Consider the following 23,867-nt stretch of genomic DNA (forward strand, 5'->3'; position numbering starts at 1 on the left):
CTCATTCTCAGCCTTTCAGACACAAATATTAATTCGTTTATTGGACAGATAATAATTGAGCACCTGCTCTGTGGCCTACACAATAGTAAGTAGGGTGCCCTTCCTTAAGTAGGGCCTGGGGAGAGCCACGGGTTAGTCAGTCCCAGAAATAGAACTGCTCGAGAGCTGGGAAGGAAAGTACTAGTACAGGGAGCTCTCAGGGTCTGGGAGGAGAGATCACAGAAGACTTCCTGCGGAAAGGACATTGAGCTGAGGAATGAGATGTTGCCAGCCTTATGGGGCTGGGGGTGTTCCTCTACCTGTGCAAAGGCCCTGAGGTCTGCAGACATCATGCATTTGAGCAGCTGAAAGAAGGCTGGTTACCAGAGTAGTGTGTGGGGAGCAGGGCATGAGGCTGCACTGGGAAGGGGGTCCCACACCTTCAGATCAGACAAGGCATGTGCGTGTAGTAAGGCTTTCTTCTCTGTCCGTGGTGTCCTGGAGCCGGGTCACGCCAGCTTGCAAGAACAGATTGTTACATTTTCAGGAGTTTTGTGAGCTAGGGGAGGCCATGTTGGTAGCTTGCGATCAGTCATGGCCGGAGTATTTATAGCACAAAATCGGTAGCCGTTGCTGCTCAGGGCCTTTTTCTCCTCAGAGAGCTGTTTGTTAAACATTTGCCAACAGACCATGGGTCTCTGTCCTGAAACTACCAGGAATAGATCTATTCCCAAGGGATGATGTTTCTGTGCCTCTGGATTTGTGTTTGAGGAGCCGGGGGCAGTGTGTGTGTGGGTGGGGGCGTGGGGGGGAGCGACTTTGGATCTCCAAGTCTTTGCAGTTGTGCCTCCCCTCCACCAGCTGCCAGCAGTTGTCTCGTCCCCACCAGCCAGTTCCTGCCATCCCCTCCTCACAGGACCCAGGTAGAGCCAGGCCCCGGCCTCCCCTCACCCGGAGGAGCTCGCGTCTCCTCTGTATGACTCTTCTCAGTCCTTGTCTGGAATATCAAACAAGGAGGACCAATTTAGCCGCTTTTCAAGCTTGCAAAGTGCAGCTAGAGCATAATGAATGTCCTGGGCTGCTTGTAAATTACCTTGTGTAAACTCCTTCCCACCGCCCGCTGCCCCATCTCTCTCCATGCGCGTGTGGATAAACACAATTTTTTATCCTTCTAATTATATAAAGTTGGACGAGGAAGGGGACACAGAATAATATTAGCATCTCCTGGAAGGAATAAATAAACCATGAGGACACTGCTCCTCCTTGCAATGCCTTTCCGCAGACCTGCGGCCGGGTTCTGCCCTTTGATGAGTACACACAGCTCTTCGCCTCTGCACAAAGGTGAATAGACATGTGGGACCAAGGGCAGATGGGAGCACTAAGTTGCTAAGTGTCTGCCATCAGCACACAACCTGCCTCACATCCAGCCAACAACTACCATTTATTAAGCACCTGCTGTATGCCCAGCACTGTCCTAACACTTCTTAGAGCACTTGTAGATTTACCGAAAATTTGAGCAGAATGCACAGGGAGCCCCCATACGCCTCCTCCCTCCCTCCCCCCCATATCCAGTTTCCCTGTTATAACATCTTGAATTGGTGTGATACATTTGTTCCAATAGACGAACCAATATTTACCCATTGTTACTAACGAAAGTCCATACTTTGTAGATTCACTCTTTGCGTTGTATAGTTCTTTGGAGCGTACTGGTGTATGAAGACGTGTGTCCACCATTACAGTATCATGCAGAATGGTTTCACTGCCCTCCACGTGTTCCTCCCTCCCTCCAAGTCCCTGGCAACCGCTGCTATTTTTACTGTCTCCATAGTTGTGCCTTTCCCAGAATCCCATGGGGTTAGAATTTCACACCGTGAAGCCTTTTCACGCTGGCGTCTTTCACTTGCCCGTATGCATTTAAGGCTCCTCCATGTCTTTTCATGGCTTGATGCCTCCTTTCTAGATATCACTGAATACTGTTCCATTGTGTGGCTATCCTACAATCTATCCATTCACCTGTCGGAGGACATCTTGCTTTTGGCAATTGTGAATCAAGCTGCTGTAAACATTCGTGTGCAGGTTTTGTGTGGACATAAGCTTTCAGCTCCTTTGTGTAAATACCAGAGAGAGCAATTGCTGGGTCATGTAAGAGTGTGTTTAGTGTGGAGGAACTTGTCTTCCACAGTAAGCATTTTGCATTTCCACCAGCAGTGAATGGGAGTTCCTGTTGCTCCACATCCTCTCCAGCGTTTGGTGCTGTTGGCGTTCTGGATTGGGCCATTCTAGTCAGTGTGTAAAGGTATCTCAGTGTTTCATTTGCAGTCCCCTAATGAGATATGATGGTGAACATTTCGCCTGCATATCTTTTTGGGTGAGATGTCTGTTCAGATGTTTTGCCCATTTTTAACTGAGTTATTTGTTTTCTTATTGTTGAGTTTTAAGAGTATTTCTGTATATTGTGAATACAAGTCCTAGATCAGAAATGTCTTTTATAGGTGTTTTCTCTCAGTCTGTGGCTCGTCTTTTCATTCTCTTAATGTCCTTTCACTCTCCATGCCTGCATTTCCTCCTCAATCCTCCCAGCATTCTGTGAACTATATAGTATTGGCCCCATTTTGCTAAGGATCCCAAGGCTAAGAGAGATCAAGTGATGTACTAAATGGTGGAGCTAAGATTTGAACCCAGATGTGACCTCATCCTCATACCTCACATTCCCACTTGCCACAAGTTAGATCATGTAAGAATGAGTCCTGGTCATTTCATACCAAAACAGCCTTTCACAGTCTCAGAATACAGAGTCTGTACGCGGACGCCCTGCCGACCCCAGGGAATGGTTACTTGCATCCAAGTATGGCGTGGCGAGCCCTCTGTCATCTAGCCCTGCCACCTCCTCCGTCTCCTCTCCCACTGCTAATCCCTCCACACTCTGCATTTACAAGGCAGGAACCCCTCAGCTCACAGTGTGCCTGCTTTTTCAGGAGCTCTGCCTTCCCCCTTGCAGGTCCCTCTGATGGCAAGACCTTCCTCATTGTCCACTGGACAGTCTTACTCACTTTTAATTCCTCATTCATATATTGCTCCACAGAGCCCTCTAGTCTCTATTTTTAGATCTTGAGGTTTCACTTCTAAGTACAGTCTGTCCCCTTATGCTTGAGCATCACTTTCATAACACTTTCTGAATCCCCTCAACAAGCCTGCACATAGTAGGTGCTCAGTGAATGAAGGTTGGCAAACACCATCATCTGGCAGTTAGAGGCAACGTTCATCTTTAATAACATTGAACGAAGTACATTTGTTTCCTTTTGTTTTTGTTTTTAATAGCTTTGGCTTTCAGACTTTAAGTTCCATTGTATATTAAAGAAAATTACCTTTCAACATTTTATACCAGAACCTCTGTTCCCAGTGCTGTAGACCCCTGGAGCATAACTCAGTAAGTAAAGGAGATTTTTGAATCGATAAGTCATTAGTGAGACCAATGAGTGAAAACACAATATGCATTTTCACTTTTTTAAGGCTTACGGATTCTGTAGCCTCTGGTGACAAAGTTTAACAGCCTGAGCTCAGAGTTCAATGCTGGGCCCTGTGTGACGCCTGCTGGGTGGGTTGTCCCGCAGGAAGTTCCCCTCTCTGGGCTAGAATACTGAGGGGCTGGGGACCAACCACTTGCACGGACTCCAGGAGTGGGGCCTGGGAGATGCAAAAAGTCCAGGGACTACACCTTGTGTGGATGGAACCGGTGTCCAGGGTCAGACAGGCCTGGGATAGAATCTCAGCCCTGCTACTTACAGACTGTGTAACAAGGGAAACTTGCTTAATCTCTCTGAGCCTCAGTTTCTTCATCTGTGAAATGGAAAGAATAATAAAACGACATCAGAATGGTATTATTACAATAATCTATTCAGTTATTTGGGGGAATAAATGGTTTAAGGTCATGTATGTAAAGTCTCTGGTACCTATCATTAGCTCCATAAAGGTTGGCTTCAGACTCCTTCATACCCCACTCCCCCAGCCACCCAAAGGAGTGACTTAGACCTCCTACCTACTCCCTTACTGGCTTCCACTGGAACTCTTCCCCATGATGAGTAAAAATGTAGCATCCAGGCTTGGCCAGCATGGCTCAGTGGTTGAGCATCAACCAAAGAACCAGGAGGTCACAGTTCAATTCCTGGTCAAGGGCACATGCCTGGGTTATGGGCACAATTCCCAGTGTGTGGCGTGCAGGAGGCAGCCGATCAATGATTCTCTCATCATTAATGTTCTATCTGTCTCACCCTCTCCCTTCCTCTCTCTAAAATCAATAAAAATGTATATTTTTTTTAAGTGGCATCCAGTATATCTCAGTGCCTAGCACCCTGCTGGCACATGGCAGATGCTGAATGAATAGTTTTTTAATTAATGAATTAGGTAGTGAATTAATGGCTAGGGCGTGGTATGCTGCCCAGTCCTGGGCCTGTGTGTTCATCCTGGGACCCATTCCTTGCCTGCTCCTGCTCACTTTTTGCTCACAGAGAGCTGACTCTGCAGGTTGCATTTCTCAGTCTCTGGGCAGCTGGCTTCTGTCTGGGTTTGGCCAATGGCAGGTACCGGTGGGAGATTGGGAGGTGGGAGAAAGGAAGAGGCCGGGGGAGGAGTATTTCTCCCCGTCTGTCCCAACCACAGGCTCCAACTTTTCTCCAGCTTTCACCAAAGAAGCCACTGCAGCTGCAGTCCCCACAGGTGCCCACCTCCACCTCCTCCCTCTGCCCCACCGTCCCTCAGGAGGCGTGCCTAAGGAGACCCCGTACTGGCCTCTGAGTTACTTCACCCTCTTCTATTTGGCTTTTCAACGTGTCCATCATCCAGGTGACCACTTCTCTATCGTTAATTCCTTCTGCTCTGGACACTGGAAGTGGTTTCTCATATCCGCTTAGACCCCTCTTTGGAGGCTGGAGGAGCTGGACCCAGAGTTGAGAGGACCCCGCTCTTCCAACCTTCATCTCTCCCTGTCCATGGCCAGTGAGTCCTTGTGAGCCTGTTTCCTCGTGTGTATCAGGGCTAACAGCACCCATCCTGCTTCTCTCCCAGCATCACTGTCAGGGTCCAGTGAGGTCATCCATTCATACAGTCACCGAGCACCATGAGGACCTGCCGCATGGGGCCCTGGGGATGCTCAGAGCTCTGCCACCCACTGACGTGGAACCCTAGCCCTGCCCTAGAGTCATGTCCAGTCATTCAGGGACCTTCACAGTGACCTGGGCAGCCAGTTGAGCCCCTCCTACCAGCCAGACCCGGCCAGGGCGGTCTGATTGCATGTGTCTGTGTCTATAGCGGAGCTCACTTTACTTAATTGTAAAAGATTCGTCTGATTCTTCTGCTGTACTTGTTTTTTTTAATGGTTTTTATTTGGTGTTATTTGAAGCCAACGTGCCATCGAGCAAAGCCTGCAAATCTTGTTTATGCCTAGATTGTGTTTGGAATGGTATGCTCTGTGACACGGTTTTCAGTTATTGATGACCTCTTTTATAATGATTTAGTCAGCTCCGCTCGAATGATAGTATTGATAGCAGTATGTGGCCGACAATCTATTTGCAGCAATACTCCAAGAGGCAAAAGAAAAGCAATTTGTGCCCAAGTGGAAAATAGGTAAATTTGCCGTTTTTAAACAAGCATGAAAATGAAGCGCATTACTCCCCATCCACACATCTCGCTTCCCGAGACTTTTCATGCAGTCTCCCTTGCACTGTCTATGGAGAAGGTATTTCCATTTCCATCTTACCTAATAATAGGCAAACATGTAAATTGACCGTACCTTCACTACGCTAACCAGCCAATCAGGGGAGTATGCAAATTGACCTAACAAAGATGGCGGTTAATTTGCATACATAGGCTCCAAGTGGTGGAGCGAAGCCTGACGGCCCTGGGGCCAGCAGAGCAGCAGAAGCCTCAAGGTCTTGGGGCCGGCAGAGCAGCGGAAGCCTCATGGCCCCGGGGCCGGCTCCGGCTGGAGCCCAGCCAGAGTGAAGGCCTGGGTGCCGGGTGCCGGAGGAAAACTGGTGCCAGCAGCCAGGGGAAAGGAAGGCCTATTGCATGAATCTCTTCGTGCAACAGGCCTCTAGTTTTAAGATAAAATCACTAAGACTCACCTAGGTGGTAATGACAAAGCCATCAGGAGGGTAGGTGGGAAAAAGAGAAGATACAGGTCCTCTTTGGGGCATAGTAATCTCCCCAGGCCTCAGCTTCCTCATCTGTAAATGGGGACAATAACTGAGGGTAGCTGGTGGGTTACATGAGAAGTTTTGTGCAAAAGTCTCATGATGCCAAGTGTGCAGTAATTAACAGAAGTGGCTCTAACAGAGGGCAGGGCTGGCTCCTCACCTGATGGTGTCTTTTCACTCATCCTCTTATTTGTTCTCTCTCTCCCCCCACCCCACCCCCTCCTGCAGATGACCATTCCCGAGTGAGGCTGCTGGTGCTGGATGGAGACCCACACTCCGACTACATCAACGCCAACTACATTGATGTGAGTGCTTTTGTGGGCTGGGCAGCCAGGGGCTGGGGTTGACTACCGTAGGCTCAAAATCTGCGGCTGTCCCCTGACTCTCCCCCAGAGGTGGCCTTCCCAGAACATGTCCAGAGGCACCTGGCTCCTCCCTGCTTTGTGAAATTAGCGTGACCCATGTTAACTCCCCACCTAAAGCGGCCTACCTTCAGGCGGGCTGGAGTAGCCTGCTCTGCATGGCCCCAGGACAAAGGCCAGTCTTGTTTGTTCACCCACTGACTCATTTGTATATGTATCTGTTCATTCCTTCATTCATTCATTCATTCATTCATTCGAAGGTACAGCCATTTAGACAACAAGAATTTAAAAGTGCCTACTGTGTGCTGGAGGCTATGGGAACCATAAAGCTTAAGATGCCATGGTCCTACCCTCTAAAACCTTAGCAGGAAGATAAGCTGTGCCCATCAATCATTTCAGAACAAACTAGAAAGTGGTTGAGTCTTAAGTTCAGATAAAATGCTATAGGGGTTCAGAAATGGGGGGAAATTGCTTCTTCCATCAGGAATGCAAAATGTGGTGTGAACCAAAGCTTCAAGCACCGATAGCATTGGAGAGCAAAGAGGAGGAAGATGGTCTCTGGTTGGAGAGAACAGTGGAGGCGAGATGCAGCAGTTGGGAACGCGGATATGCATCTGCTCAGTTCGAGGGGAGCAGGCTCCGAAATGGAAGGAGTGGGAAATATGGTTGGAGCTAGGCCATGGGTGGTTTAGGGCCAAACAGGGATCGGGCTTTATCCTGCAGGCAAGAAACCGCGATGGAAAGGCTTTGATCCAGGAGGTGAGCTGAGCTTTGGGATGACTGGCGTATTCCAGGGGTGAGAGAGATCAGAGGCTGGGATCAGGACACCGAATAGGAAAGGGGCACTTCAGTTTCCAGAGACTATTGAGGAGGGAACTAATACAATAAGGGCCAAGACAGGCGCCCAGGGAGTGGGAAAGGGTGCAAAGGGGGGTATGACCTCAGGGCCAGGTGGACACCCAGGGTGACTGGTTCCAGCCAGGCTTCTCGGTACCTCAGCTGGCAGCCAAGGGCCTTGGTGAAGGGCTCAGAGAGCCACCGGGGTTCCTCGGACTAGCAAGTGTTTTATAGATCAGCTAGAAAATGCTTTCAAACCAGATGACTTGTTAGTTCCACAAGCATTAGCCTTGTGTTGCTCATTTGCCTGTTGCCCTTAGAGCAGCCGTGGGCAAACTACGGCCCGTGGGCCGGATCCAGCCCATTTGAAATGAATAAAACTAAAAACAAAAAGACCGTACCCTTTTATGTACTGATGTTTACTTTGAATTTATATTAGTTCACACAAACACTCCATCCATGCTTTTGTTCCGGCCCTCCGGTCCAGTTTAAGAACCTATTGTGGCCCTCAAGTCAAAAAGTTTGCCCACCCCTGCCTTAGATCTATTGCTTGTGCTTCCCCATTCTGCTTTGTATTATTGGTATGAGTGTGTGTCTGTCTGTATGAGTGTGTGTCTCTATATGTGAATGTGTGTGCATATGAGAGAGAGAGAGAGAGAGAGAGAGAGAGAGAGAGAGAGAGATATGCAGGAAAAGAAGTGAGCTTGACCCCTGCATGGCAAGCACTAAAGGGAGATTGGAGGGTGAAGAGAAGGAGAAGCCAGCCTATGTGTCCTCCTCTTCCTCGGCCTTGGGTGACAGCTCCAGCAGTGGCTGCATCCCGCCATGGCCCCAGCTCCTGTCAGGCAGGCTGCCACAGGTGCCCGAGCTCCTGGCCCTGGCAGCGTGTGTCTCCCACTGTCTGCTCGTTCTAGGGGTGGTCGCAGCCTCCCCCTGTTGCTGACCTCTGGTTGCCCCACTGTTCCCTGTTTGGCTCCTCAGCTCCTTCATCACCTGTGTGACCAACTCCCTACACTGAATTCCCCCTGTGGGAAACACCTGGAGCATTTCCTACCTCCCCCCGCCCCCCAGCCCCAACCCTGGCTAACAGAGGCCCCACAGGTTGTCAGAAACTGGGGCTGGAGCTTTAGTCCCGATAGACATGGTCTCGGCCACCTCGGCCCTTCCAGGAAAGTGCACAGGAGATGGCAGCTCTGCACAGCCGTCTCCAGCCTGTGTGTGAGTGTGTCTGTGTGTCTGCTCGGCACCTGAGCACTCAGCCTTTCCCACGCGCATTAGGGTTCATTCCCCGAGCACCGAGCAGATCCTCCACAGGGTGCTGGGAACACAGACCTTAAAAGGGACTCAAGTCTGATGAGGGAGTCAGATTAGAAAAGAGACCCTCACAGAGCAGGGCCTATGGAGGCACAAAGGAAAATCAAAGCCTCAAGGTGGAGGTGGGGGCCAGTGAGGCCTTCCCGGAGGAGGAGACACAGTGCTGCCTTATCTGTGAGTAAAAGTCAGCCAGGCAAGAAGGGCTGACAGCAACCTAAGAATTACTCATCACCTCCTCTGTTTCCGCATGACCTGAACTAGCACCACAACCTCACAAAGTAATTTCCAGGAGAGTAAGCTGAGGCTTCTGGGTCATGCAGCTTCCTCAGGATCACACTGCTAGGAGGTGAGGGAGGAGGGAGCAGGAGCCTGTGTCAGGGGTGCCTCCCCCTCCATGCCCTGCGGGCTTTAGTAACAACAGAAAGGCGATGACAAGAGCCAGAGGTGCTGCATGAGTCGCTCCTGAGCCCTGTGGTAGGTGGTTTTAAGTGAGTCAGTTTATTGGGACCTCTCAATAGCTCTCCAAGGTAGGCAGCCACCCCATTCTCCAGATAGGAAAGCAGAGATTGCAAAGCTTGTCCAAGGCCATGCAGCTGGTCAGCGGCAGGACTCAGCAAGGAACCAGACCCGAATGGCTCCAAGTCTAGGGGTCTTCCTGCTGCCCCTCCTGCGTGTGCGGAACCAGACTGAGTCGGTCCCCTCCATTTCCCCTTGACCTTGTCTGCAGTTGAGTGGATGTGTTAGTCTCGAGGGCCATGGCCCATGTGGGGTCTGCAGGCCTGAGTCATGTGAGTGGTAACCTCCAGCAGAAACCACTTTTCCGGATAGACACTCCATCTAAAGTCAGGTGAGCATCTGACTGTAGTCAGAGCCAAAGTGCGCTTTGGTGGTTATAGGCAACAAATGAAATTGTTGTAAAGGGAAGCAAATCTCCGCAGTGTCAATACTAATAGCATCTCCCATTTCTCCCAGACCCTGTCATTGCAATGCATTCTGTAGGCCAGGAGGAAAAGCAGCCAGGGCTGAGGTTAAGAGCCTTGCTGAAGGTCACACAGCTAGAATCCATTCTCTGCCTGCCCAGGACACACCACTGCCCTCTCCCTCCCTAAGGAGCAGGGTGTGCAGACGGCCAGGCAGCCTCTGCGAGGTGCTGTCTTAGTATGTAATGCTAGACTTTGTGCGGGTCTCAGTGTTAAAGTCAAGGGCTCACAGACCAAAGTCATGAATTCAGTCCTCATAGGGCCTATTGAACCCCGGCAGTTCTGCTTACTAGTGTTACGTCTAGGGTAAATTATTTACTTGTTCTGATATCTATAACATGGGATAATCATGTCCCTCCACAAGAACATGATAATTCATGTAAGGTGTCTGTCTGTCAGGGTCCCCCTGGGAAACAGAGGCCCGCTCAAAGGGATTAACCCAGTAGAGGTTAATAAGGGTGGAACAGGATTAAGGGGGCCTCACAGGGTGGGGTGTAGTGTCCCTAACGCCAGAAGGCAGAAAAGTCCCGTTCACTGTGAATCTGCTATACACTCCAGCAAAGCTAAAACTCCTGGGGTTTCTGTGGGTATTCCTGCCAAGTCGATACTCTAGACCAGCAGTCGCCAAACAGTGGTCCGCGGATCCCTGGTGGCCCAGTGAGGTCTGAAAGGTTGGCGACCGCTGGTTTAAGATAACCTTAGGAGCAGCAGTCGCCAACTGGTGGTCCGAAAGGTTGGCGATCGCTGCTCAAGACCGCTCTCTTGTCCTCGCCCCTCTGTCCTGGTCTCCACTCCAGCCAAATCCTCCCAGCTCTCCCAATGCCCGCACTAGGACCACTTATCCACAATGGGATCTTGACAATCCATTAAACCGACTCCATATGGACAATGAGCGGAATGGGCCGGCCGTGTCTGTGCCTCCGGAGGCCGGGGTTCTGCTGCAGCCGGAACCATCCCGCTGGCCGCGATGTTTGCACACCTGAGAATGTGCTGGCCACTTGAATCTGTTATAAATTACCCGCCTGGAAGTGAGTATCGTATCTGGGTCCCCAGCAAGTAACAGATGCACGAGTGCAGAGTGAGATGAATGTGTTTTGGATGCAAACCTCTTTCCCGTTGCTCACAGACAGATGCAGGCCGGCCCGGTGCTGGTTGTCAGGCGGTCTGCGTGCTTTATAGGTGGGGCTTCGATGAACTCCAAGTTCTTTTAAGGCTAGGACGTCTCTGTCCAGCTCTCGGCAGGTCCCCAGAGGAGCCCCCGTGGAGCAGTTAATTTCCTTTCATCAGCACCGCCGGAGTCTCGCTCGTGGTTAGAATGTTTTCTCTCTGGGGACCCTATGGGTTCTTGGAGGCCAGGCAGCATCTCTCTGCTCACACGCAGCATGGGAAGGCATGCACTCACTGTGCATTTAGCAAGGCTGGTGGCCCAGGCAGGCTCTCTGGGCTGGCACAGCCGTGAGCAAGCCAGACACAGCCCTGCCCATTGGCGCTCTCGTTCCACGGGGGAAACAGACAATAGGCAAGTCAATAAACACAGAACATTGTGCCGTGTGGTGATACATGCTCTGAAAAGAAGGGAAGTGGAGACAGCAGAAAGAGGCTGACAGGATGGGCAGGGAAGGCTTCTCTGAGGAGGTGATGGGCAGCCAGCAGAAGCCTGGGTGAGGGAGAGAGCAAGTGTTCAGCTATTTGGGGACAGACACAGCAGGCACAGGGCATGGCCATTGCTAAGGCCTCCAGATCAAAACGTGATTGTTTCTGAAGAAGAGCAAGACAGCCAGTGAGTCCAGGGGCAGCGGCATATGGCTGAGGGGATGAAATGGGAATAACAGTGATGCTGAGATGCCCAAGCTGGGCTTACCAGGCCGCCTCAGAGGACACTTCCCTGCCTTCTCGGCTGAGTCAGTTCCCCGTGGGAACTCCACAAGCCCCACCCCTTCCCTACCCCAGTTTGTTGCTGCCGGTAAGCTGCTCAAAGCAGAGTCCACCTCCATCTGGCTCACTGTTGTATTTCCAGGGCCTTGTCCATGGTAGTAGGTGCTCAGTTAACACCTGTTGACTGAATATCGAATGACCGAGAGGACAAATGAGTGAACAAATTAGGGAACCCAAATCACCTAACTCCACAATGGAAACGTGAATTTCTTGCTCAGAATGTATCCCATCGACTTTCAAGCACATCAGGTCTTCCAAGTCAGTTTCCTCCACGGGGTCTTTTGTCTTCTGGCTGGTGCATTCAGTAGAGTGACCCAACCTCACCTCAGAGACATTCTTGCCTGTATGCCACCAACCAGCCTTGGCTGAAAACTGCACCCAGCTCTGGTGACCTGTCCCATGGCCCGGGGGTGGGGGGTGAGGGGGTTGGCAGGGGGGAAGCACAGAAAGCGTAAAGCAGTGCATGTTGGGAGTGTGGTAACTGGGCACATACAGAGCCCTGCAGGGCCTCTCAGGAGGCGGGAGGTCTCATTTGAAGTGCAGTGTGGGAAGCTGGGACACAGGCACGTGGGGCTGTGGAAGGGGACAGAGAGGGACAAGAGGAAATGAGGCTGGGGACGAGGATGGAGATGGATGACTAGTCCCGGCCGGGCGACGCATTTGGACATTACTGTGCAGGCAGTGGGAGCCGCTGCAGCTTTTCTGTGGGAAATAATCTAATCAGATGTGCATTGGGAATTCACTCTGGCAGGAAGCAGATGGGCTGTGGGGCCAGACTGGAGGCAGGGAGGCCAGCAAGAGGCTGGTGCCATGGCTCAGGTCAGGGAGGATGAGGACTATAAGAAGTAAGAAGAGGGTAGACTGAGAAACCACATCTTTCCACACTCTCAGGTACTATTTTTCATTCCCAAACCTACTCAAGAACACTCCTAGAGTCGAGCTCTCCCTGTGAGCCTGGGAAACTCTGTCCACCTTGACTTGGAGGGACAGATAGCTCTTTGTACCTGTCACCTGCCTTCCTACCTCTCATGTCCCAAGAAGAGCCCGGTTCCTGCATTAATAGCCAGAGCAGAACAGAGGAGAGGGGAGGAGGGCTTACCAACTCAGGGCCTCCCTAGGGGCCAACACTGACTTTTAGTTGTGATAGACACTCGATAAATGTTCGCACATAAACCATAAAATAACAACAGTAACAAAGACCTCTATGTTAAATCTTAGAATAGTGCCTGGCACAGAGGAACTGTTGTCTATTAAGTCATTTCATCCTAACAGCAACACTCTAATGTAAATACTATTATCCCCACTGAACAGCAAAAAAATCAGCTGAGGCCCAAGGAGGCTAAGTAACTAGCCCAGACCACACAGCGTGGAAGGGACACAGCCAGGATTCAAACCCAGGCAGTTAGGTCCAGGGTCTGTGCGTATAATCACAGTGCCATGCTACCTCCTCGCTGTCCTCTCAGCAGCTTGTTTGTTGGGCATTGCTCTGAGCTTCACGCTGTACTGGGCTCTGTGGGATTCCTTTTTTCACTTAGGAGGCAGTGTTTGTCCTCAAGAAGCTGACTGCCTCGCTAAGAAGATAGTCCCACTCAAACACAGACTTCAGAAGGGGCTGTGATTACTGGTGGTCAGTCCCACAGTTCTGGTCATGACATTGGCCTTGGGTTGTACTGACGGTCAACCCAAGCATTACCAGTGATTAGAAGGCCCTAGGTAAATATTTATGGAGCAGGTGGGAGACAGGTAGAGAAATGCAGAGGACTCAGAAACTTGTCTTTGGATCAGAAAGCAGATCCAGAACCTCAAAGACGCCGCGTCTCTTTCACCATAAGCCACACAGATGCCAAGTCTGGCTCAGTCCTGAAGAAGTGGGTCTTCCTCAGCAGGACAGAAAGTCTGACCACAAAGCTTAAGACAGAAATAGGTGTTTATCAAACTGTAGGACTCAACATCTCCGGAGATGGTTATCCGTAAGGGAAAGTGGTCTTCAGGACTGTCAACAGCCTCTCCACCAGCAGACTCCATAATTCATATGTGTGTGTTTTTTAATTTATTCATTCACTAACTTGTTTATTCAGTCAATAAATGCTAATTACATTCAGTGCTATGTGCTAAATGCAGATCTGCCTCCGAGACTTGAACTTTTACCCAATATGATACGCTTCTTTTCTGTAATAGAGCGGATCCTCCATGTATGCCATGTCCAGGCAAAAGAGAAAGTCATCTTCAACCTCTTCTCCAACTATCAGGATTATGGGCAGCAGAGTCACCCCCACCAGAGCCCCACAGGGCCTAGGGGACCACTCTGTAACATACAGGGAAATCTTGGGATCAGAAAGTGGCTTTGTCAGCCTCTGGATCACACCTACGCGGGGTCCTCCCAATGAGCCGAACTGCGATCCCAAGCCCAGCCATGTTGCAAAGGGAGGCAGTGTAGCATCTGTTCCAGTGTTGTTTTTCTAATTGTCTCTAATGCAAGGAGCCACGAATGCAATTATTTTCTTCTCCCAGGGGCCCTACAGGGCCTCGTGCAGGGTTCTGCACATAATCATGGCCCAGGAAAAACTTTTTGGTGGTTGATGTCCCACAGAAATCCCAAAATTTCTTTTCCACCTCTTTCTGGGTGCACAGGCATAAGTGATGCCCACCTAATGTTGCTCCCTGTCCACTGGCTCCAAGGCAAGCCTGTATGGGCACCTCCCGGCTATAGTCATATAGTGATAGCGAACATTCGGTGATTTACTAAGCACTTTGTATGCATTATCTCATTTCATCTCTGCCACTTCTCTGGGAAATGGCTAATGCTATTCCCATTTTGCCTATGAGGAAGCCGTGTCTTGGAAAGGATAATTATTGCTGTTTGCAAGCTTGGCGGGAGGCCCTTCACTGTGCTTTTCTCTGTTACCCAGGGCTACCATCGACCTCGGCACTACATTGCGACTCAAGGTAAGTGCCCTCCTTTCCCTCTAAAGGGCCCTCGCCCTTTACTGAGGAAAGAAATGAGCTTCTGCCAGCGAAGAAGTTGCACAGGGTCAGGCTGGAGAGCCTCCGGAGGTCTGGAGGTTCTAATGTTTGATTGGGGAGGAAGGGGGTGACAAGTTCAGCTACCGTGGGAGGGACCTGAGTGAGAGGAAGGAGGTGGCACCAGGACATGGTCAGGCAGGACGGACCTCAAGCATCAGGCTCAGGGGTGCCCCTGATATCCACCTCCCAGAAGCGGACCCGATGGTGCCTTGTCTCCTTGGTGTGGGTGAGCCCAGAAGAAGGGAGCAGCCAACTGGCTAGAGAGCAAGCTGGTGGTGTGATCAGAAGGCTGACAACCCATCGTACCTCTCAGACCCTCTGGGAGGAATTCCTGTGGGTGCTGCATATGTGGACAGTGACTTGTATATGAAGATACTCTTCATGGTGTTATCCGGAACAGGAAACAAGGGAAAAGTCTTAAGTGCCCGACGATTGGTAGATTGGTTAAGGTGTGATAGTTCCCTATTATGAAAAATTATGCAGCTATGAGAAATATCCTGCTTGGTAAGAATTATTAAGGGCTTGGTAAAATCCATACAATAGAAATAGATATGATGCTTGTTTATATGTATATATATCTCCTATATAATAAAAGCATAGTATGCAAATTGTCCCCTCAACCGGGGAGGTTGTCCAGGAGTTCGACCAGGGGGAGGTGTGGGCCGGGAGACCAGAAGGAGTACCCAGCCAACAGCCGGCAGCCACTAGGGACCCTACCAGTGCATGGACTTTGTACACTGGGCCTCTAGAGTGTGTGTGTGTGTGTGTGTGTGTGTGTGTGTGTGTGTGTATAATCACTCAAACTTTTATATCAAATACATATATTGCTCTTGTAATTTTAAAAAAAATGAAAGCCCAGAATGTTGAAGGAGGATTTTACAAGGAAATGGCTTTGGATTCTCCCTCCTGTCTCCCACTCCTTGTCTACTTCCCCCTTCTGTCTGAGCTTCAGACCAACGCTCACAGTCAGCATCTTCTCTTTGCGCTCTCAGCATCTGGCTCCCAGCACCGCCCCTCTACCCCAGTGTCCTTCTGTCTCATTGAGGTCTGGAGCCCAATTTTTAGGAAAACTCCACTGAGCTCTATTATTAACCCATAGTATAGTCCAGATAAGGTGATGGGTCAGGGTCAGGGGCTGGTGGAAAGGGGCTGAGCAGGAGGATGAGCAAGGGAGGAGGAGAGAAGCTGGTAGCACTCCCGGGGGAGCCACAGGCCTTGCCTGCTTGGAATGTGGGTTTCTTATCCATGCTCTGACCTCCCACGCCTCAGGCCCCAGTCCCAGCTACTTGGGTGCCCCCGCGAGGATTCTCTGGCCTCGCTGTCACTCACCCATGGGGAGTCAGGGCTGAGCAGCCAGAAGGGTCGGCGTCCTGGCTGCTTCCTGACACTTGTGACCTTTGACCCTGTCGTCACCTTCTCTGTTGGCAGGTCCGATGCAGGAGACCGTGAAGGACTTCTGGAGAATGATCTGGCAGGAGAACTCGGCCAGCATCGTCATGGTCACGAACCTCGTGGAAGTGGGCAGGGTAAGCCCCTCCTGCAGTGACCTGGCTAGAGGGTGCTGGCGGCGCACACCTGAGCATGTGTCTGTTCGTGTGCCAGGTGCCTCCTGTGCCAAATCTCACCTCCCTGTCTCCTAGGAAGGAGAAATCCTCACTTCTGTTTCACACCCTAAGAACGTCCTTTTCCCTTAGACCCCTCATTCCTCTCTCTACCCTCGCTCTCCGAGGACAACGTCATCTCATAGAGTTTGAGGAAATGTAAGGCATCAGACGTGAACGCTGCCATCTTCACATCACAAAGCTTGTGTCTACTTGTGTCTACAACCATCTCATTCTTCCCTCTATTGTCAGGTTGAACCAGAAAAATGACTGTTTTTGTTTACCCCAAATGGTAGAATATCGGCCGATTCTTTGGCTCAGCCGAATACGAAGGAGGAAGTGATTCTTGCCCTTCCAAGGCGACCACAGGGCACTGAATCACAGATTCTGTTCAAGAATTTTCTCAAGGCCCCCCTCACTTGGAAAGTAATTCTCTTTCTAATTGCTAGGTGTTTGCATGCAAACCTCCTGAGTGCCTTCCCCCTTAACACTGTGAGACAGGCGAACAGGAATGATGCTCTTGTTCCTCCCTTTCTGCCAAACTCTAAAGACTGGCACGCAGGCTCCGTGTCTGCACTCGGCTCTCTTCTGCCCACTCCAGCGTAGCTCCTCCTCCATCCCATCCACAGCGATGCTGTCAATCACCGACATCCTTCATGGGGACAGATCCAGCAGCCACTTCTCTCTTCTCATTGTACTCAACCTCTCAGCAGCATTTGACCTTTTGCTTCCTGACCTCTCAACCTCCACCTTCTTTGGGGTTCAGGCCTTGGTTTCTGGCTCTGCTCTCTCTCACCCTCCCCTGTGTGGTCCTCAGCTACTCCTAGGGCTTAGAAACGGGAGGCTGTGCCCAGCGGGCGGCCGCCTCCTTGGTAAACTGTGGCGTGTGGGCGGGCGGGCTGCGGGCTTCACGGCAGGGTGCACACACTCTAGAGTTCAGAGGGCTGACAAAAGAGGGGGCAGGTAAGTTTTTGTTACATAGGGTCCCGGCCTCCGAGGTAGCGGGGAAGGGAGATCTGGGCTGTGAGTCATAACCCAGGAAAGGGCTGTGGGCGTCTCGTGTCTTCCTACGAGTTCAGAGCCAGGAAGACTGGATCCTTGAGCCCACTCTTGTCTAGTCCATTCCCCAGTTTACAGATGAGGAAAGGGATGGAGTCACTACCCTGACGTCACCCCGCCAGACCCAGGGCAGGGTCTACAACTCCACTCTCACTCTAGTGCTCATGGTGCCCCCACCCAGGACTGCTTCCCAGGGACTGAGGCCCAGGCTGTGCCTACTGCGGACAAATGCCATCCCAGGACTAAGAATCCAGAGGCAAATGCCAGCCTGTTCTATAACGCATCCCACATCGAAGACAGGTTCCCTGGAGGGGTGAATCGTGAAGCTCATTTGGATTTGGGAAGCGGGCAGTAGAGCCATCTCTAATGGAACTCCTGCCAGGAGCCACGTGCGGTACCAGATCTTCTGCTGGCGATTATTCAGGTGCCCTGGCTTTGCATCCTGGCTCCATCCCTTCCTAACTGTTGACCTGGGGCAATTTTCTTAGCCTCCCTGTGCTTCCGATTCCTCATCTGTAATATGGGAATAATGATAGCTATATGGTTATAGTGATAAGTAATTACAATAATGCAGGAAAGTGTTTGCAGAGGACAGTGTGAGACATCGTCAGCACTCAGTCAGGATAGCTATCATCATTGACAGAAGCTGAGGCTCAGAGAGGTCTCAGCCCTTTCTGGAAGCTGCACAGCTACTGAGTGTTAGCATCATGCAATGCATCCATTTGCCTCCAAAGCCTGTTGCGCTCTACCAGCGTTTCCCTAAGTGGGTTCCATGGGATGCTAGTCTGCAGGATGCTTAGTGAGAAGAGGGTTCCATGGTTAAATACGTTTGGGAAATGCTCCATACTCTTTGCCCCCTTTTGGAGAGTCAAACATAAGAAGAAGAAAAGAAAAGAAAACATTAGCATTAGTCCATTAAGCCAGCTGAGTAGTCCTGTAGCAAAACAGCCTGTTTATCTTTGTTTAATCCAGCATTTCCCAAACTCATTTGACCACAAAACCTTTTCTGTTTGTTTTTGTTTTCTTGTTTTTTACCTAACACCTATTAGCACCCAGCGGAACACACTGTGGGAAATGCCACTCTAGGCCGTGCGGCGTCCCCCGGAATGGTAATGCTTTTGTTCTTTTAAGGGGAAAACCATGATCTCTTGTTCCTCCTGTGGAGTGTGACTCAGTCACTTGTGGGAATGGCTTGTTGGTAGCAGAGAGCAGTGGCAGCGTCCTCCCTTTGAGCCCAGCACCTTCCATCCTTCCCCAACAGAGAGCCTTGTCCTCGCAGCCCCCGGTTACCCGCTCTGAAGAGTGATGTTCCTCTCCAACCACTTCTGCTTTCCCTCTTCACTGTTTCCCTCCTTTTATTCTCTTCTCTGCTCTGCTGGTATCAGCTGCCCCAGCCTGACAGACCATTCAGCCAAAGGTAGAAAACTGGCCACGTGACCTAGGACAAGCCACCAAAACCTCCAAACTTGAATATTAATTTCATCTGTAACACGGGGAATTCCATCTGCCTAGCTTGCCTAGATCTATTTGATAATGGATTTGAAAATGATACGGAGCTCTGCAAAAGAAGGTACTACCATTATTCCTAAGGGCTCCAATTCCTCTGGGAGTGAGCTTGGCCCCGTGCACGTTGCCGACCCCTGGCCAGCCGACCCTTCCGACCGAAATGTCACCAAAGTCACCCTTGGGTTTATTTGAATGGGAAAGCCAGGTGAGGCGGCTGCTCACACCCAGCCACCTGCTCACCTGTCCTCGTCTCTGTCCTTCCTCGCAGGTGAAGTGTGTGCGGTACTGGCCGGATGACACGGAGGTCTACGGAGACATTAAAGTCACCCTGATTGAAACAGAGCCCCTGGCAGAATACGTCATACGCACCTTCACGGTCCAGAAGGTAAGCGTCCCTGTGACTGTGGGCAGCCTGCCCACTAGGTAAGCCAGCTGGTCTGTTCATTCAGGACACACAGTGACCGAGGTCCACTCTGCACCCATCCCGTGCTTGGTCCCAGGGACAGATCAGCGATTGGGTTAGATGTGGCTCCTGCTCCAGAGGATCCCACCTCCAGCATTCATCAGACTAAGAAAAGTAATAATGGCACGTTGTGATAAAAGCCACGAAAGAAACATGCCACGAGTGGAGACGGAAGGATGAGGTGGTCAGAGAGGGCTGCCTGGAGGAGGAGCCATTATTAAGCAAATAGTGAGGGGGGTGGACTTTTCTGGCATGTTCTAGGCCTGTGGTTCTCAACTCAGGGTGGTTTTGTCCCACGGGGGACCTTCGGCAACTTTCAGTTGTCAAAACAGAGGAAGGAGGGGAGCTACTGGCCTCCAGGGGGTGAGGCCAGAGATGCTGATGAACATCCTGCAATGCACAGGATAGCCCAGCCCCAATTGCCAACAGCGTTGGGATTGAGAAATGCTGGCCTAGGCACTGAAAGGAGGCCAGGGTGGCAGGAGCTTGAGAACAGGAATTAGATTGCAAATTATTATTCCTATTTCTGATTTAATTATGATAGAACCATTGTTATTATATAACTATTGTAGTGATAGCTACCATTTAGTGAGCACTCACTAAACAGGTGCTTTTCTAACTGCTCTGCATAAATTAACTCATGTAATCCTCCAACAACCCCTTGAGGTAGGTCTGATGATTACTCCCATTTTATAGAAGAAAAAAATTAGGCAGAGCGTTTAAGTCAGTCGTGCAAAGTGGCCCAGCCGCAGGTTGGCCGGACCAGGATTCATGCGTGAGCCCCTGACTGCAAGTTCATTGTCACTCCACTCCACGCCAATGCCACTTTCCAAAAGCAGCCGCACTCAGGGTCCAGTGGCCACAGGCCTGGCGATGCAGAAGCACCGGGGACTTCAGTGCCTTGAGAGCCGTGCCGTCGGGGTTTGACAAGTCCTCCTGAGCACCAACGCTGGCCCTTGCACGGTGCCGGTCCTGTGTGCACAGCTGAGTACTGGACATACAGGTTGCTCCCTGCAGCGCCCCCACTGGAAGGAGGACCGACCACAGGTACATCGATGTGGTCTTAGATCGGGTTATTTAGAAGCAGAGCCTGAGACAAGGATTCGGATGCACATGGTTTATCTAGGGACCACTCTGGAGAGAAACTTGTAAGAGAGGAAGGGAAGCAGAAGAGAAGAGGGGCAGTCTACCCTGATTTACAGGGGCCTCCAGAGCATGAACCGTGGCTTAGAGTTGACCCCTGGCCTCAGAGGATGGAGAGAAAAACTCCAAGCATTCCTGAAGCTGTTTTCTCTTCTCCCACTTCAGCTCTTCCGGAGGTGCCTTAACTCAGGCCTCTGCTCACTCCCGCCGGGCTCTGCAGCGGCCTCGGAGCAGGGCTCCCTGCTTCTGGCCTTGCTGTGTTGCAGTTTGTGTTTCCAAGAAGCAGAGCAGAGGATAGGATTCGGGTCCCCTTGATGGTGTGCTGAGAAGGGGAGGGAGGGAGGCAGGCGAGGCAGGCAGGGAAGGAGCCAGTGAGGGTGTTGGTCTCAGCTGGAGCCCAGCCTCAGCCTGGTCCCACCGGGAGCTCAGTGGCATGAACTGCACCACAGAGATGATCCCATCCTCGGGCAAGAGGCCTTTGGTACCCCATTAGGGTAACCCATCATCCTGGTTTGCCCAGGACCCTCCTGAATTTAGCACTGGAAGTGCCATTTCCTGGGAAACCCCTCCATCCTGGGCAGACCGGCAAAGTCAATTGGTCACTCTAAGTTTCAGCCCCAGCCAGGGGAAGTGGCTCCTTTTGGGTTGAGAGCAATTCTCTGAATAAGTGGGTTACTCTGAGCTGTCTGCAGCCCACACTCAGAGTAGCCGGGGGGTGCCCTGGCCCAGGAAAGGGGATCTGGGTGGGTATCAACAGTGCCCTCTGCACAGCCCTCCAACACACCCAGCCAAATCCAGTCCTCCCAAAATGCAAGTCTGATGCTTCTTCTGTGCCACCATCTGGGCAACCTCCCTAGGGCTCCCCAGCGCCTCTGGGACAAAGTCTAAGGCCTGCAAGTGGAATTCCAGGCCTTCCAAGATCCAGCACCTGCCCCACCTCCCACCCTCAGTCCTGCTGTATGCCCTCGCCTGTCTTCCACTTTCCTCTGGAGTTGCCCTGGGCTGTTTGCGATTCTGTGCACGTATCGTGCAAAGTCCTGTCCCCATGCTTTGCCTGCGCTGCCTCTCTGCCTAGGAATCCCTCCATCTCTTCACCGGGTCACACGCAGGCATCAGTGTGTCACAATGCTTAGGAGTTCAGACTGTGGAGCCAACAGCCAGGGTTCAGATTGCAACTTCACAACTTACTAGTTGTGTGACCTTGGGCCTGTTACTTAACCTTGTTTAGCCTCAATTTCTTCATCCATAAAAAAAAAAGAGAGAGAACAGTATGAGGACTGGTATGACAATTCAGTGAATTAATACATGGAAGTGTTCAGAAAGTGGCAGGCATCTAGTCTATGATTAATAAATGTTAGCCATTATTTTCAGTATCAAAATGTTTCAAGATACAGTTCAGGCATCCCCTCCTCCAGGAAGCCTTCTCTGATTTCTCTGCTCCCCAGAAGGGGTTAGCTGACACTCCTTTATGTGCTTTAATAGAATTATCCACTTGGGAGTCTACCTCCCTGACTAGATCAGGAGCTGTCCCAGGGACAGAGGCTTTTATTTCCACCTTCCTAGTGGCCGGGCACAGATAACCCTCAGAGAATATTCTTTAACTGGAAGAATGAACAATTGAACATGCTTCCTATTCAGTGCTGTCCAGATATCTGCAGGAGACTGCTAAGTGGAAACAGTAGGTAGGGGCACTGCATAAGCAAAGGCTCAGAGGTATGGCCTGACCATAGAATAGTCATGGAACGTCACTTGGACTGGAGGTGTCTGTGTGAGGGGTGGTGAGAGGAGAAGGGAAACCAAGCGGAGCTCTAGCCCACCCCCCTCACCCCTCTCCCCCCACACCCACACTCACACACACCCATCCGTCAGAGAAGCTCCACTTTTACTTGTTCCATATCTTATCATTCTAAATAATAATCTAATTGATTACAAGCCTGCTAATTTATTTTAAAGCCACGGAAACTGTCATAGACAGGACTGGGAACTAAAGGACCCCAGACCTAATCACTGAAAGACCTCGTATTCCACAGGAAATGATTTGAACTTGGTGTTTAAGGCCAACATTTCTCTGAATCTGTTCTGCTGGATACAAGTTCCATGCAATACTTGTCAAAAGAAGGTCCTTGGGCAACTCTGGGGTGTCACAATGCCCGCCCCCCTCGGGGAGCCAGATGTATATCAGCACACTAAAGGCTCTGACAAGTCCTGCAGTACTGCAATCACTTTCACTTTACTTCCCAAGCTCCCAGATGTGGCAGACCACAGACCCTCTGTGCAGGGGCGCCTATTAACCCTTTGAGGGCCTTGCAGGAGACTGGTTCCTCGGTGCTGCCGCCATGGCACCCCGTGGCGCTGGCTAGGGTATATGGGGACAGCAGCTGCAGGAACAGAGAGGCCCATTCTCTCCTCAGAAAGGCTACCACGAGATCCGGGAGCTCCGCCTCTTCCACTTCACCAGCTGGCCCGACCACGGCGTCCCCTGCTATGCCACTGGCCTCCTGGGCTTTGTCCGCCAAGTCAAGTTCCTCAACCCCCCCGAAGCCGGGCCCATCGTGGTTCACTGCAGGTAAGTGGAAGTCCCCCAGCCGCCCCCCCGCCCACCCCCGCTCGAAAGATCTGCTCTCAGGGAGGGAGACACCATCTTGTCCATGGCCCTGTCTGTCCACTGTGCCCAGTGCTTTCTGATAAGGCCCAGGTCCTGAGGTCTCACGAGAACAATAGCAGTGGCGGTAGCACTCATTGTTATCTCTGTTGCCCCTGGGGACAAGGGCTTGGCCCCAACAGCATCTTCTATATGTGCCCTTTACCCACATTATTTAACTTACTTCTCACCCGACACTGACGGGTGGGCACCATTATCGTTCCCATTTTACAGATAAGAACACTGAGGTACCGCGCAGGTAGACACTTGGCCGGGTCACACAGGTGTACCGAGCTGGGACATCTAGCCTGCTTTCCTCCAGACACTCGCCCTCAGCTCTGTGAAGTGGGAGCGGGGTGTCTCAGAGGAAGTGGCTTCTTTTCATTTCTATTATTTTAAAAATCAATTTCCAGCCTGCAGGGTCCCTAATAGAGAGAAAATGGACAGCGCCAGGTTTCACCTTATTGTAGAGAAGAGATAGTTTCAGCTCCGACCTGGGAAATCACATTGGGAATGACTAGCACATCTTTGAATCCTCCTAAATGGAGATGGAGCACTGTGTCAAGGACTTGAAGAATTGGAGGAGAGTGGACGTCCAGACCTGAGGGCTGGCTGGCCTACGCCCTCCCCGCCTCCTTCCCAGGGACTCTCTTTTGCAGCGTGACTTTGGGCCAGCCCGTCCTTCAGGCCCTGCAGGCAGGCTATCTCGGCCCTGCCCTGGCACAGCCCCGTCAGTCAGGGACTTGGGTCAAGTCAAGGAGGATGTCTCAGAGCCACCCCTTCCTCACATAGCATCATGGCCCCTCCCCACCACGCAGAGGTGAGAATTAGA

The 23,867-nt window shown here is 51.2% G+C and overlaps 1 protein-coding gene across 8 annotated transcripts in view; it reads left to right on the forward strand.

Moving 5' to 3' along the window:
• PTPRT (protein tyrosine phosphatase receptor type T) overlaps positions 1-23,867 on the forward strand; it is a 960,656-nt gene that overhangs the window by 907,038 nt on the left and 29,751 nt on the right. For 5 of the 8 annotated variants that reach the window (XM_059707051.1, XM_059707052.1, XM_059707053.1 and 2 more), the window contains 5 exons: positions 6,399-6,475; positions 14,508-14,544; positions 16,051-16,148; positions 19,057-19,173; positions 22,806-22,960. In XM_059707051.1, coding sequence (XP_059563034.1) covers positions 6,399-6,475; positions 14,508-14,544; positions 16,051-16,148; positions 19,057-19,173; positions 22,806-22,960 — 484 coding nt within the window. Of the gene's footprint in view, positions 1-6,398; positions 6,476-14,507; positions 14,545-16,050; positions 16,149-18,331; positions 18,392-19,056; positions 19,174-22,805; positions 22,961-23,867 lie in introns of all 8 variants that reach the window. The other 3 variants (XM_059707048.1, XM_059707049.1, XM_059707050.1) reach the window with 1 other exon arrangement.

The sequence above is a fragment of the Myotis daubentonii genome, chromosome 8, assembly GCF_963259705.1.
Source record: "Myotis daubentonii chromosome 8, mMyoDau2.1, whole genome shotgun sequence".
Taxonomy (NCBI): domain Eukaryota; kingdom Metazoa; phylum Chordata; class Mammalia; order Chiroptera; family Vespertilionidae; genus Myotis; species Myotis daubentonii.